Below are 14,843 nucleotides of genomic sequence, written 5' to 3'. Positions count from 1 at the left end.
CCTGTCCAGTTTGGTGTAAGATCCACCAGTGTTGGATGTGCAGAGACCAGACTGGATGATTGCAGTGTAGAACTGGATCAGCAGCTGGCAGTCTGTCAGGATGGTGGATCTGACAAACCTGAAGCCACTCCCTTCTACTTCCCTCCAGTCCAAGTCATCTGACCTTCCACTCCCACCTGCCCATCTGTGTCTCTTTTCCCTTGCCATTCACTCTTTCCCCAGCCTCATCTGCTACCTCCTGACTGTCAGGAAAGGTTATGATCCACTGGTGAAGGTTGTCCTGTATTGAGGACTGGGAGGTTTGTGGAGCATTTGAAGCAGAAGGGGACTTCTCACAGCTGAGTGATGTGTTGAAGATATGTGTGAAGATATGGGCCAGCTGATTAGCACAGGCTTTGAGACAGGAGGGTGGATTTGGATTGCCGTTGTGCTTATTCTTTTGATAGTAGCCAATTAAAATATTTTTCCTATACATATTGGCTTCTTTGAAGTACACTGCAGTATGCTGCTATTATGAGCCATTACATATTATGTATACCTAAATAGTAATCTAGTAGTAAATTTTAAAAAAGTGTGAAAATAATATAGAAATAGTAAACCATTGCCTATGAAACAACATTAATCATTAAATAAATTAACAATCAGTTGCATTCATTTCTTATGGTTTTATCTGCAGCTTTCCATAGTAATTTCAAATGAAGACATTTTCCCACAGGCCAACAACAGCCAAAAAATTATTTCCTTTAAAGAAAAACCAAACATGTCCAAAGAGAGCAAGAAGTCAACATATATTAAACCCGAGTTTGCTGCTCTCTGATGCACACTAGTCTAAGCCAGATACTTGAACCTGGAGCTAACACATCTTATAAGATCTAGCAACATTAAATAGAAGAAAAATCAGTTGCATTCATTTCTTATGGCTCTTTATGCAGCTTTTCCACAGTCATTTACCTGTCCTGGTGTTTCGTTTCATAGTATCTTCTTACATTATATTATTTCATTACAGCCACACTGTCTCCGCACAGGAGACAAACAGCTTTGCCCTTCATATCAGTGAACATTTTTTGGGGAGAGGCTAGCTGAAAGTTGACCACAGGTAACTGGCTCCATCAGGCTGCTGATGACTGAGTGAGGCAGGGACTTGCTCATTCATGGGCCTTAGATTGGTGTGCAAACACACTGGCAGTGCATTGTGGGACTTGTAGTACGTGTGGTGAGTGCAATATACTGGCGGGCCAGCTCTAATAATTATTAGATATTATCATTCGGGCCGAAGATAATTCCATTGCGGGCAGGATTTGGCCCGCGGGCCTTGAGTTTGACATATGAATTAGTTGCTCAGATCAGTAATCTACATTTGCACTTTAATTTTCACTATCACCGTGCTTGCAAAATATTACAAGTGGGGTGTTACTTCACATTGCACTGGTATGTATACACCAAAAAAGTCTGCTTTTTCTTTGATTACATTGATAATCTGACCCTCCTCTCCTTTATGCATTAAATGAACACCATTTTACTGAACTGGTTCAGGCACCGATCCCAGGACAAGAGGGAAAGTTAAGATGGTTGATGTTAGCTCAAACCTTTTGCCACAGGATTAAGAAATCATTCACAGGTTCAATACTCAGTCATGCTACAGCATGACGTGAGACTTTGGTTTTAGGCATGCAAAGAGGACATCATAAACCAGATCCAGAAACGATGTCACCTTCTCTGGTCCTGAGCTCAGGAGAAAGGAGAAAACTGTCCTTTGGTCTGACAAGTTAAAATTTGAAATTCTATTTGAAAATCATGGACAACATTTCCTCCTGGCTTAAGAAAAGAGGGACCATCCATCTTATTATCAGTGCACAGTTCAAAAAGCAGCATCTGTGATGGTATGGAGTTGCATTAGTACACATGGCATGTGTAACCTGCACATGTGAAGGCCCCATTAATGCTGAACAATACATAGAGGTTTTGAAGCAACATATGCTGCCAAATTGTTGACTAACTCAACACATTCACTGACTATAAATGGTTCTGTTGTGAGCGGCACCAAATGTCTGGGTGTGCACATCACAGAGGACCTCTCCTGCACAATAAATACTAAATCACAGGCCAAAAAAGTCCAGCAGTGCCTTTACTTCCTCTGCAAATTAAAGCCAGCAACAGCGACTGCACCCATCATGTGCTCTTTCTACTGAGGCACCATTGGCACTGCCTACAACCGCAAGACTCTGCAGTGCATAGTGAATACCACTGGAAAAATCATTGGTGCCTCACTCCCCGCCCTGCTGAACATCTACAACACCCACCCGGGATCAGATTGCACAAATCTATATGTCTAGAGCCATGTGATGTGATATGCTAAATGACCTGTCATGCCAGAATTTTTTTGTCTTGACACACATAGTGTGACATCTCCCACAACGTGTTTCTGAACAGCTCCCATACCAATCAGCTGCTCACTCCAGAGCGCTGTCAGGTAACCATGGCGAAGAGGAGGATGAGGAGGGATGCTCAAGTTGCTACACAAGCCATCATCACACACAGCACGTCTGTCAGTTTGATTGGCAGTTGCTACACCCACCTCACTGATGACAGAATTCATGCGTGATCATGAAGGAAGACGTGCCTTGATTGGTCAGGGTCATACATGTTGTCTTGCCAGTTACATGATCAAGACACAGTGAGAGTTTACGGCACTGAGATTGTTGGATATGACATGGTGACCATCATCAAAAACAAAAAAAATCATGCAGTCTGATAGTCTGTTCTCTCTCCCACCCCTCCCCTCTATACCCAGATAGACTGGACTGTAACCAGTCTATATACAGTGCATTTGGAAAGTATTCACACCCCTTCACTTTCCCAATATTTTGTTATGCTACAGCATTTTTCCAAAATGGATTAAATTCCTTTTTTGCCTCTTCAATCTACACACAATACTCCATAATGACAAATTGAAAAGGTTTTTTTTTTTTTTAGAATTTTTTGCAAATTTATTAGAAATAAAAATTGAGCTCAGGCGCATCCTGTTTCCACTGGTCATTCTTGCGATGTTTCTGCAACTTGATTGGAGTCCACCTGCAGTAAATTCAATTGATTGGACATGATTTGGAAAGGCATAAACCTGTCTATATGAGGTCCTACTGTACTCAAAGGAATTGTCTGTAGACCTCCGAGAAAGGATTGTATCGAGGCGCAGATCTGGGGAAGGGTACAAAAAAAAATTCTGCAGCATTGAAGGTCCCGAAGAGCACAGTGATCTCCATCACTTGTAAATGGAATAAGTTTGGAACCACCAGGACTCTTCTTAGAGCTGGCCGCCCATAACTGAGCAACTGGCAAAGAAGGGCCTTGGTCAGGAAGGTGACCAAGAACCTGATGGTCACTCGGACAGAGCTCCAGCATTCATCTGTGGAGATGGGAGAACCTACCAGAAGCACAACCATCTCTGCAGCACTGCACCAATCAGGCCTTCATGGTAGAGTGGCCAGACTGAAGCCTCTACTTAGTAAAAGGCACATGACAGCCCGCTTGGGGGCAGGCAACCATCTCTGCAGCACTGCACCAATCAGGCCTTCATGGTAGAGTGGCCAGACTGAAGCCTCTGCTCAGTAAAAGGCACATGACAGCCCGCTAGGAGTTTGCCAAAAGGCACCTAAAGGACTCTCAGACCATGAGAAAAAAGATTCACTGGTCTGAAGAAACCAAGATTGAACTCTTTGGCCTGAATGCCAAGCATCATGCCTGGAGGAAACCAGGTACCTCTCATCACCTGGCTAATACCATCCCTACAGTGAAGCATGGCGGTGGCAACATCATGCTGTGGGGATGTTTTTCAGCAGAAGGAACTGGGAGACTAGTCAGGATCGAGGGAAAGATGAATGGAGCAAAGTACAAAGAGATCCTTGATGAAAACCTGCTCCAGAGTGCTCAGGACCTCAGGCTGGGTCAAAGGTTTACCTTCCAACAGGACAATGACCCTAAGCACACAGCCAAGACAACGAAGGAGTGGCTTCAGGGCAACTCTGTGAATGTCCTTGAGTGGCCCAGCCAGAGCCCAGGCTTGAACCCAACTGAACATCTCTGGAAAGACCTGAAAACAGCTTTGCAGTAATACTCCCCATTTAACCTGGCAGAGCTTGATAGGATCTACAGAGAAGAATGGGAGAAATACTCGAAATACAGGTGTGCCAAGCTTGCAGCATCATACCCAAGAAGACTTGAGGCTGTAATCACTGCCAAGGGTGCCTTAACAAAGTACTGAGTAAAGCGTGTGAATACTGTACATGCAATATTTTAGCTTTTTATTTTTAATAAATTTGCAAAAATTTCTAAAAACCTTTTTCACTTTGTCATTGTGGGGTATTGTGTGTTCAATGATTGATCCTGATACAGGAATGTAATCCATTTTGGAAAAAGGCTGTTACACACAAAATGTGGGGAAAGTGAAGGGGTGTGAATACTTTCCGAATGCGCTGTATTTAACACACCAACACTGATGTTTTTTTAATTTTAAATCTATGGATAAAACAGGTGAAAAAGAAAAAAGAAACTCGAGAAACAGTTTATTTCTGATTTGAAAGGGAAGTTTTTAGGGAGCAGATGTCTGAAACAAACTTACTGCAACAATATTGCTTACAATAATGCTCATCAAGTAAAGAACAGTAACATTCTGATGCGACAGCACAGTCTTATGAAATCACAGAAATAACAATTTCTTTGTGACTGAAGGGTTGCAGTATTCAGGCCTCATCTGTAGCCACAGAGACAAAGTGGTACACCTAACACAGGTAAACTTGCAAGATGTGACATGTTCATATTTAAGTATTGCACAGGGTGGTAAAGTCATGAAGTAAGTAAACCTGATTTTTATGTCTGTTCTAGTCAGAAATCCACTCATCATTATCATTATGCCAGCTTTATTTAATGATACAATCACTCGTCGTTTTCAAATTATATACCTTATTTTTCGTCCCCAGATTCCAGCTCATATATAAAAGAGCTCGGCCTGTACCAGGAAAGTGTCCTGAGACAACTTTTGTTGTGATTTGGCGCTATACAAATAAAATTGAATTGAATTGAATATACAGTTGGATCCTGTTGACTTAAGCTTTTGGCAGTTGAGTGAGTGCTGCAAGTTACTCAGCATTTGTGGACTGATAACAAAGTCCTATTTCCCTGTGAAAGAGCACAGCGGAGCCTGACTGTTTTCATGCTGTCTGAAGTTACCTCCAAGCACTGCCAACTAAACAAAGGGGATATATTGTATATTGATGTAGGCCTATTGTCAGCTTTTTGTAGCTTTTGATATGAGCCTAACAGTCACACATAACTTGTTATTGGAATGCATTGCTTCAGTTTGTGCTTATCCTATATTGGGTTTGTCTTAGTTTTTAATGAAGAGGATTTTATGCGTAGGAATAATGCATGTAGAGCAGAAAAATATGAAAAATGCAGTGCAATGATTTACACAAGGATGAAAAAGAAACAGTAATGTTTCAAACCCCAAAAGCTAAAATCTATACAGCTGCACATGCTTTATGAACATACTTGTATGGTGCTATACTGTTGTTGTGATATGCTGAAATACACATATTCTGACTCTTCAATCAAGTGTTTATGCGTACACACACAATAGCCACTGTGGATGACACAAAAAGAGGATTTGATTAATTAGATTTTGATGATTCAAAACATCCAATTTGAATGGATGAATAGGTACTGCAGTTCTGGCAATGGTTGTGTTACTAGGGTCATATGGCTCTGCTGGCAGTAGCAAGTGTCACAGTAGAATTTTTGCTTCTTCAAAGCAATATGTGTGAGCCAGGCACTCCCTGTGGAGGCATTGTGGGCCTGTTTTCCAGTGTTTGAGATCCTGTGGACAAAGTGTTCGGTGAGTCTTCTGGGTCAACAATGCCAGAGGGCAGGAGTTGTGTTCCACAGAGATGGAGGACCCAGAGGGCACTGAGGAACCCAGACAGGAGGCACTCATGGTGGGCTGTTGAGCGATCCAAGAGGGTTGACACACTGTTGTTGAGAACAAGGGAGGAAGGAGCAGAGATCATGGTTGAGCTACAGAGTGAAACATGTGTCCATTGGTGTTGTATAAACCATATGTACAATTATAAGCAGACATCATGTTCCTTTGAAGTAATTACCTTAGAGGCCCACAAACTCTTTCAACACAGCTATATACCATGGGTACAATGTTCATGTGTGCATAGTATCTAAAGTTACACCCACTTGTAACCCATGTTTGCTTAATCATTAGCGTGCATATTTTTAACAGACATTGAGGATGGCCTCATTCAGAATAACAGGTGAGCAACACTAAGAGTCATGCTAACAGCTCTGTCAGGCTGTACTTAGTCACAGCTGAGCTTTAAGCTATGTGCTAACATCAGCATGCTAACACGCTAACAATTGTAAGACGTTAATGATAAGAAGGTATGTTTACCATGCTCAACATCTTTGTTTAGCGCATCAGCATGCCTACATTTACTGTTGGGAATTTACAGCAGGGAAAATAAGTATTGAACGCATCAACATTTTTGGCAGTAAATATATTTCTAATAATCCACAAATACAAACAAATCAAAACAAATAAGTCCATAAATTAACTAATGTGAAATAAAGTGTAATGACACAGGCAAGAAGTATTGAACACATGAAGAAGCGGAGGTGCAAAAAGGCATGGAAAGCCAAGAAACCAGCTGAAATCTGTCAGTATTTAGAATGCAATCCTGCCCCCTATCACTGCAAATGAATATCAGCTGTTTTAGTCATCATTGAGGACCTGTAAAAAGGTTTCTCATTACCAAGGTGTCACACAAGAAGCATCTCATGATGGGTAAAAGCACAGAGCTCTCACAAGATCTTTGCAACCTCATTGTTGCAAAATGTAGTGATGCCATTGGTTACAGATGAATTTCTAAACTTCTGAACGTTCCAGTGAGCACTGTTGGGGCCAAGTACCCAGAATTGGAAAGAACATTATTTCACCTTAAACCAGCCACGACCAGGTGCTTCTCGCAAGACGAGTCAAAAGAATAATCCGAAGAGTTGTCAAAGAGCCAAGGACCACTCGTGGAGAGCTTCAGAAAAACCTGGAATCAACAGGTATACTTGTTTCAAAGAACACAATAAGTAATGCAGTCAACTGCCATGGCCTCTATGCAAGCTCACCATGCAAGACTCCACTACTGAAGAAAAAACATGTTGAAGCTTGTTTGAAGTTTGCTGCACAACATTTGGACAAGCTGATGAAATACTAGGAGAATATAGTGCGGTCAGATGAGACCAAAATTGAACATTTTGGAGGTCACAGCACACACCATGTTTGGAAGAGAAATGACACTACAAATCAACCCAAAAACACCATACCAACAGTGAAGTTTGGAGATGGGAACATCATGGTGTGAGGTTGTTGTATCAGTACATGGTGCTGGCAGACTTCATATAATTGCAGGAAGAATAGAGAAATGTATGGAGACATTCTTGATAATAATCTGCTACCATCCACCAGGATGCTGAAGCTGAAGCGAAAGTGGACATTTCAGAAAGACAATGATCCCAAACAAACAGCCAAGGAAACTCTCAGTTGGTTTCAGAGAAAGAAAATGAAGCTGCTAGAGTGGCCCAGTCATTCACCTGACTTAAATCCGATTGAAAATCTATGGAACAAACTGAAGATCAGAGTTCATAGAAGAGGCCAACGGAATCTTCAAGATTTGACAAGAGTTTGTGTGGAAGAATGGGCCAAAATAACACCTGAACAATGCATGTGACTAGTTTCTTCATACAGGAGGCATCTTGAAGCTGTCATTACCAACGTAGGCTTTCCTACCAAGTATTAAATCATTTTCATGTAGTGTGTTCATAAGGGCTTGCCCCGGGGAAGACCCAGGACATGCTGGAGTGACTCTGTCGCTCGGCTGGCCTGGGAACGCCTCGGGGTCCCCCCGGATGAGCTGGAGGAAGTGGCCGGGGAGAGGGAAGTTTGGGCATCCCTGCTTAGACTGCTGCCCCCGCGACCCGGCCCCGGATAAGCGGGTGGAAATAGATGGATGGATGGATAGTGTGTTCAATACTTTTTGCCTGTGTCATTCCACTTTATTTCACATTACTTAATTTATGGACTTTTTTTGTTTTGAATTCTTTGTGTTTTTGGATTACTTGGGTTGTTACTGACATCTGGTGAAAAATTCATTTCAATAGCCCCTTTAGAAATATGTTTACTGACAAAAATGTTGACGCGTTTAATACTTATTTTCCCAGCTGTACATGTCTCTGGTGATAAACCAAAGTACTAGACTAATTGAAATTTTCCTCTACTGATGGCACTAGATTAAATGTTTGAGGATCATCAATGGTATTTCAGTTCTTCCTGAGAGGAACTTCAGTGTCTGTACCAAATTTCACAGCAATAGATTCAATAGTTGTTGAGGCATTCAATCAAAACAACCACTGTAAATGTCATGGTGGTGCTATGGGAAAAGTCAAGGGATCGCCATGGTCAGTGGGACGCATCCTCTGGGGAAAATGAATGTCTCCACAAAATTTCATGGCAAACCATCCCATAGCTGTTAAGGCATTTCTGTCTAAAGTGGTAGAGTGACCAACCAACTGACAGACAGGCAGTATATGGCAGCAAGCTGTTGTCTAATATCACAGTAATATAATATGAAATGATACCATATATAATAGAATTCCTTCCTCATTATTCCATTTTTCATTAAAAAAGCTAATCGTCCTTGCAATAATTATGAGATTTGGATTTTTGTATTTTAAAGCAGCATTCAACTGGTCCTCAGACTCACAAGACAGTGTTTTTCAAATCTGAGTGAATGTGTTCTACAATCAGAGAAAAATGGGACAACTTGTGGCACAAGATGGGAGATGTGAAGAAGGCATTGAAAATGTGTCCCTAGAGTCTACTGGTAGTGTGATTGTGATGTTGCTTTTACCCATGAAAGGAGCTGAGGAGGCTCAAACTCTCAGCTGTGGGGAGGGTACGAGGAACGGCACTGTGGCAAAAGGCTACTGACGATCTGCAAGAGACTGACACTGTTAGACACAGCACAGATATGCACTGCAAATATTTCAGATTTAAACATGAAAGACAATATAGGCTTCTCCAAAAGAAAGAAAGCAAGCACTCAACACTTACCTACACATCAGTAAGGTTAAGGTTGAGTTGGATTTTTTATTGTGATGGAAAGTTCGTCCTCTTTTTTGAGTTTTGTTGTGTTGAAGGGCTATATTGCTAAGTATACTGTACAAACTTAAACTTATGTCTACATAAGAGATATTATGGAAATAAACATTCCTAGTGTGGAATAATGGAAGAGAATAATGATCAACCACCCATTCACAAAATATGACACACAAGGTAGAAATTCATGGATATTTAGCGTATATATTAACATAACACTGTACAGTTAAAGCTTTAAAATACTTGGTATGTACACGTGCAAGTGGTAAGACAGCAAACAGGCATCAGACACATTTAGTGGTATGGCATTTAACAGTCTGGATGCTTGCACAGCAGGGCATTAGCTCAAAGGTGCTGCTTACAGTATGCTAGGACAGAACTCCCAGCGAGAAAGGTTTGATCACAGTACAACAAACCATGATTCTATAGTGTTGTGTGATATGGTCAGGATTGTAAGGAGACAATTTTAGAAAAGATTGGAGTTTTAGCTTGACAGACATTTCATTAATTTTTTTTACTTTTAAATCCAGTAGGTATAGCCACAAAGCCATTTTGTCTGGCAAAGCAAGATTAGGCTGAAGACCAAGAATGATGCAAGGAAAAAAAGGAAGAAAATTACAGTACATGCAATGTTAGCCCTACAGAAAAACCCAAATTCATTTACTTTCCAGAGGTAGGTGGGGCTCCTTACCATTGGTCCATTATGATCCAACGGTCATGTCATCATGGATGTATCTCACAATTCCAGTCCAAACAGGGCAATTTGTTCCAATCAAAGCTAAAGTGGAGACCGTCTTTGAATTGTGATAATTTACAGTTGGTGTTATGCTAACCCTGTGGGAATGCTGTTCCTGTTGCTCACCAATGCTGTCAGTTAGCAAAAGAGCTTAAGTCCTGTAGTCATCTAATTGTTTCACATTGTAACACAATGCAATCTTTTGCAAACTATATGCCATCCTGTTAGGTTTTCCCTTATCCACGATACCAACCCAACTCTCTCCTTTTGCCATCTTTCCATTTTTTACTTCTACTTACTACTACTTTTACAATTACCCCCTTCTTTTACTTCCTATTGTTACAGCCTCATGTGAACTGACACAGCCAGTTGACTGGCCTCAGGTCAATCTACAAAGGTTTTAGGATTGTGATGATGTTTGTTAAATAATAGAAAAGTTCTAATCCTTGTTGAGACACTGCTGTCGACATACTGTATAGTTGTATATTTAACAGTATAGTTAATAGGGATGAATTTTTTGCCATTTGTGTTATGTGTGATTTTGACAGATGTTTCCTTGCATACGCAACAGAAGCCAGGATTTGCATTCTCACTTTGACACTCTATACTGTTGCAGTATTACTCCTGCTGAAGAGAACAACTGCCAATGGTGTGACCAATCTTGGCATTTACTTGTACTTTGTTCAGTGTGATGAATTTTGCTTTCCAAGTTATTTTAGCTCATTTTCTTCCTTTCTTTTCACTCCATTGTATTTACAGGATTCAGCAATATGTGGCACTTTTTGAGCAATGACAGCTTCAGTTTCTTTCATTTACAGACCAACTGTGAGAAGACCCAAATAGATAAGGTATCTGGTTCCTTCTATGGCTTCTACAATCTTGACAAAGCTTTGTTGGTTATCAAGTTAGTGAGTCTAAAGCTCTTCCAAGATATTCAACTGCCACAGTCACAAAATAAGGAAGAGGAATTTGCTATATGTTTTAGTTAGACCTGAACTTATAGCATTGACTTTGACCACTTTCTTTCGTTCTGAAAAAGTTGAGTTTTGATTTGATCCATTAAAGTCAAACCCAATAATAAAATTATTTCTGACACAACCAGTTGTTTTGATTTCATGGAATGTCTGTATGGGAAAACTCCTTTCATTTGACCATGACAAAGTCAGGTCTTCAAGAACACCCAATGGGCTGTTTGCTTCAAAAGCAAAAATGGAACATTTTTGGGAAAGCAATCACAAAAGCTGTGAATGGTGGATAAAATGAATACTAGGGATAGTACTTCAATATCAAACTGAACAAATACCTTTAACTCTAATATTTCCAAACCTACTTGATTACATGTATTTGCCATATCATTCACCCCAGGGATGGCTGCCAACACCAGAACACCATTAAGCACATGAAACTGCACATCTAGTCTTCCCGTAGGTGTACCATGGGGCAGAAAACAACATTTGACAGACCTCAGGTTTCTCTTCATTGGTAAAATTGTCTCCTAATCAAAATTTAGGATAAGTTGATATGTTGGCAGAGAACATGGAAATGTGTGTGAGTTGTATATATCTGTCTGGACAGAGCAAGGGTATCACAGAGAGGAGATCACACTGGTTTCCATCTTTTACCTTAGCCAAAATACATAATACACTCACACAATATGTTCCTATTCCTTCTATTTAAGTTCACTTTTGAATCACCTCAACTTTTCCTGAACAAATAAAATCTTGGATGTCAATCTGAGTTTCACATGCAGATAAATATACCATAGTATAGCCACTAGTCAGTGATAATCCTGCAGTGTTGCTGACAAGCAGAGACAATGACAGCAGAGACTAAGATTTACCAAAAGCATTCCAACCAGATCGAGAACCATCTCAAACTTCATATGCATCAGATTTTTTTTTTTTTTTTTTCTTTTTCTTTTCCTTAGAAAGCAGTGATGGTTTTGGACCATTAACAGAACATGACTCAAGGTATTAAAGCTCATCACCATTTCTCCTGACAAATCTCAAAATCTCACAATTTTTGAGCCATTCTTTTTTTTTTTTTTTTTTTTTTTTTTTTTTTTTTTTACATCAACTTGGAGTTATTTGCATCATTACTCAGCCACAACGCAACTGACAGGAAATGAATGCTGTTGTATATTAAAAATATAAACTCACCACATGGCATTCTTAATGACCTGTACAGCAGGGAAAAAAAAAAAAACTATGTGCAAACGCATAAAAAAAAACATGATTTACTGACATACATGATACTATATAGTAGAGACAGGACAAAATATTGATGCAGGAATATACTGTTTAACTTCCTCTTGCAATACATTATCATGATGCCAAATGTCAATATTTGTATTAAAATGCAGCAGCAGCAACAGATTCCCCTGCCAATTACACCAGAAGTGGATGTGGAAAAGTTGCATTCAGTGTGTGTGTGTGTGTGTGTGTGTGTGTGTGTGTGTGTGTGTGTGTGTGTGTGTGTGTATGTGTGTTAAAGAGGCACTGAACTAAGACAGTGGGGCAGTAAGCCAGTCAATGCTGTGCTTTGCGTAGATCACATGATGAATTACAGGACTGATGCTGTCTCCTTTGCCTCTGAGGTAAGCATTTGAATGGCAGAAGCAGAAAAACGCATGATTACAGGTTCTAAAATGTAATGGACAGAAATATCCTCCATCTGTTTTCTCTCCATTTTGTGGTCAATCAATGTTGCCAGACCCCTGATAAAGTGATTTTAAAGCTAATGCTTGATAAAGCTAATGCCCCTGGTAAAGCTATTGTAAAGGTAACGCTTGATAAAGTTAACACCCCTGATAAAGCTTGAGACAACTATTTTTAAATGAACCTGTAATTGTGCGTTTGTCAGTCAAAACTGACGGTCGATTTTTCTAACACCAATTGGCTGAAATGAGGTCAGAGACATTGGAGTGTAACAATACGATATAGAGTTTTTGGTATAATTCACGTCATTTGCGACAGTCTACAGTGAATCCTGGCCTTGAACAAAATCTGATCAAATATGCTCTATATTAGTTACATTTCCCTTTTATTGTCAGTGCAGGACTCCATCCCCAATGTCCGTTTTTTATTGCAGTGGCCTTGTCTGTATTTGACTTGCCAGGTGTTTGAAAGTGCCTTGTACAGCTTAGCTATTTCTTTTTTTTTTCTTTTTTTTCTTTTTTAATTTTTACATTAATTATATTTATTAATTATTAATCAAAATAGTTGTTGTGAGGTGATTCCCACCTCTACTGTACATTATTTACACTAGAGGGCAACCATTTTCTTCAGTGAAATAGCACTGAGCACACTGCTGCTGAGCAAATAATAACTCTAGTCTCATCTTTCAGTTTGCGTGGTTTATATGGGCTGTAATATGACTCGGATAGAGGAAACATTTCTTTTTCAGGGTAACTCACATCTTGGAGGTAGTTGAGAATATTTTCTACCATCATACGGGTTGTTATATTTAACATTCTTCCCATACATTTTATCAGCTGCTAAATAACTGATATACCAAAGTTCTGGAAGACCATTACATGTAGTATGGCAGTTCTAGATGAGGACCAGCAAGTTTCTAGTAACTGCTTGTTAATTTAAACACAGTGTAAAAAAGAAATCAGTAGTTGAGAGGAAGAAAAAACACACAAATCTGAAACTATGGAGCATTTTTTAGAAAATGTGCACAATTTGGATTAAATTGTGCAAACAAAGACTACCTGTGTCATCACATAAGGGAAGTGTACATTTCCAGCTCACTAGGTTATCTGATTCAAATTACACATCAAAGTGAGGCTTCAAAGAAATTGATCATCTGACTGTGAGTGCAGTTAAGATCAGCGAGAAACCTGGAGATTGTGAGTCTCCCCGTGTCGGGAACCACGACTGCCTCTGTGGGGGTGAGCCATTCGTGTCTCTAAAACATTTTGTGGTCATACTTTCTTCCAAACTTTCTCTCTAATTCCACAATGCATCATAGCCCATGGACCATCACCTTCATGTACACAACTAATATGTTTAAGTTTGTGCTCATGCCATACATGATTGGAAAGCTAAGATTTTTGTAATTCAATTGATACAAACCATTTAAAGATACAATCACAACAGCAGGTACAATCAATGCCAACAACATACAATTATAAAACTGCAGCAACTCACCAATGTCTCACAGTAATCCACTGATTGATAACACACAACAAAAAGTCTTGTTACATTGGCAAAGGTCCAGATGATCCTATCCAGTAAAATATTTAGCCAAAAACAAGACGATAATCCATGAAAAGCTGTTTTATCATGTCAAATTTGTTGGTAGATGTGCAGAACTTCCACGTTGTCTCTGTTATAACTTCAGTAAGTGTGTAAACAAAGGTGATATGTTGGTTTCAAATGTACGCTGCACTTTTACCTTTTAACAGATACCTCACTTGAACAATTAGGATCTGTTCCTCATTATCTGTTTTCATGTAAAGACTAGCTAATTGCAAATGAAGATGACTGCCGCTTCATATAGCTTATGAAATTGGTAAAAATATATGTAAAATATCCATCTTCTGTATCATCTATATTGATAGCAATTTTTACTGAACTTGGACTAGGGTAAGGCTTCATACTGTGGTCCCATTGTGTTTTCCAGCTAATAAGGCCCAGATCATCTGCAGGCATCAATGTGCAAAAAAATATTCAGGCAGAAATAAAAACCTTATACTACAGTTACATCTCTTACTCAACGTCAGTAGCAGTTTCTGACTGCGGGGGATAAAACTTAAGCATGTGACATTTCAGAAAAGACCAAAATCAAGCATGTACTCCAGATGGTTCAAGAACAGCTTTCAATTTACTTTGGGTTTGCCTTGGTAGGTGTTTTAGGCTAATTTTACAGGAATTTATTGGAATGGAAAGTGGT

At 39.7% G+C, this 14,843-nt stretch overlaps 1 protein-coding gene across 3 annotated transcripts in view; it reads right to left on the bottom strand.

Annotated features, from left to right (window-relative positions):
• Positions 1-4,543: 4,543 nt before the first annotated feature.
• Positions 4,544-14,843, bottom strand: part of LOC143314681 (protein bicaudal D homolog 1-like) — a 59,011-nt gene continuing 48,711 nt past the window's right edge. For 2 of the 3 annotated variants that reach the window (XM_076721738.1, XM_076721737.1), the window contains exons 12-13: positions 8,961-9,044; positions 4,544-6,021 (exon numbers count right to left, since the gene is read on the bottom strand). In XM_076721738.1, the coding sequence (XP_076577853.1) occupies positions 8,991-9,044 (54 nt within the window). In that variant the 3' untranslated portion in view covers positions 4,544-6,021; positions 8,961-8,990. Of the gene's footprint in view, positions 6,022-8,960; positions 9,061-14,843 lie in introns of all 3 variants that reach the window. The other variant, XR_013075815.1, reaches the window with a different exon arrangement.

This window comes from Chaetodon auriga, chromosome 22, assembly GCF_051107435.1.
Source record: "Chaetodon auriga isolate fChaAug3 chromosome 22, fChaAug3.hap1, whole genome shotgun sequence".
NCBI classification, from domain to species: Eukaryota; Metazoa; Chordata; class Actinopteri; order Chaetodontiformes; family Chaetodontidae; genus Chaetodon; species Chaetodon auriga.
This window is presented reverse-complemented; position numbering and strand designations above follow the sequence as displayed.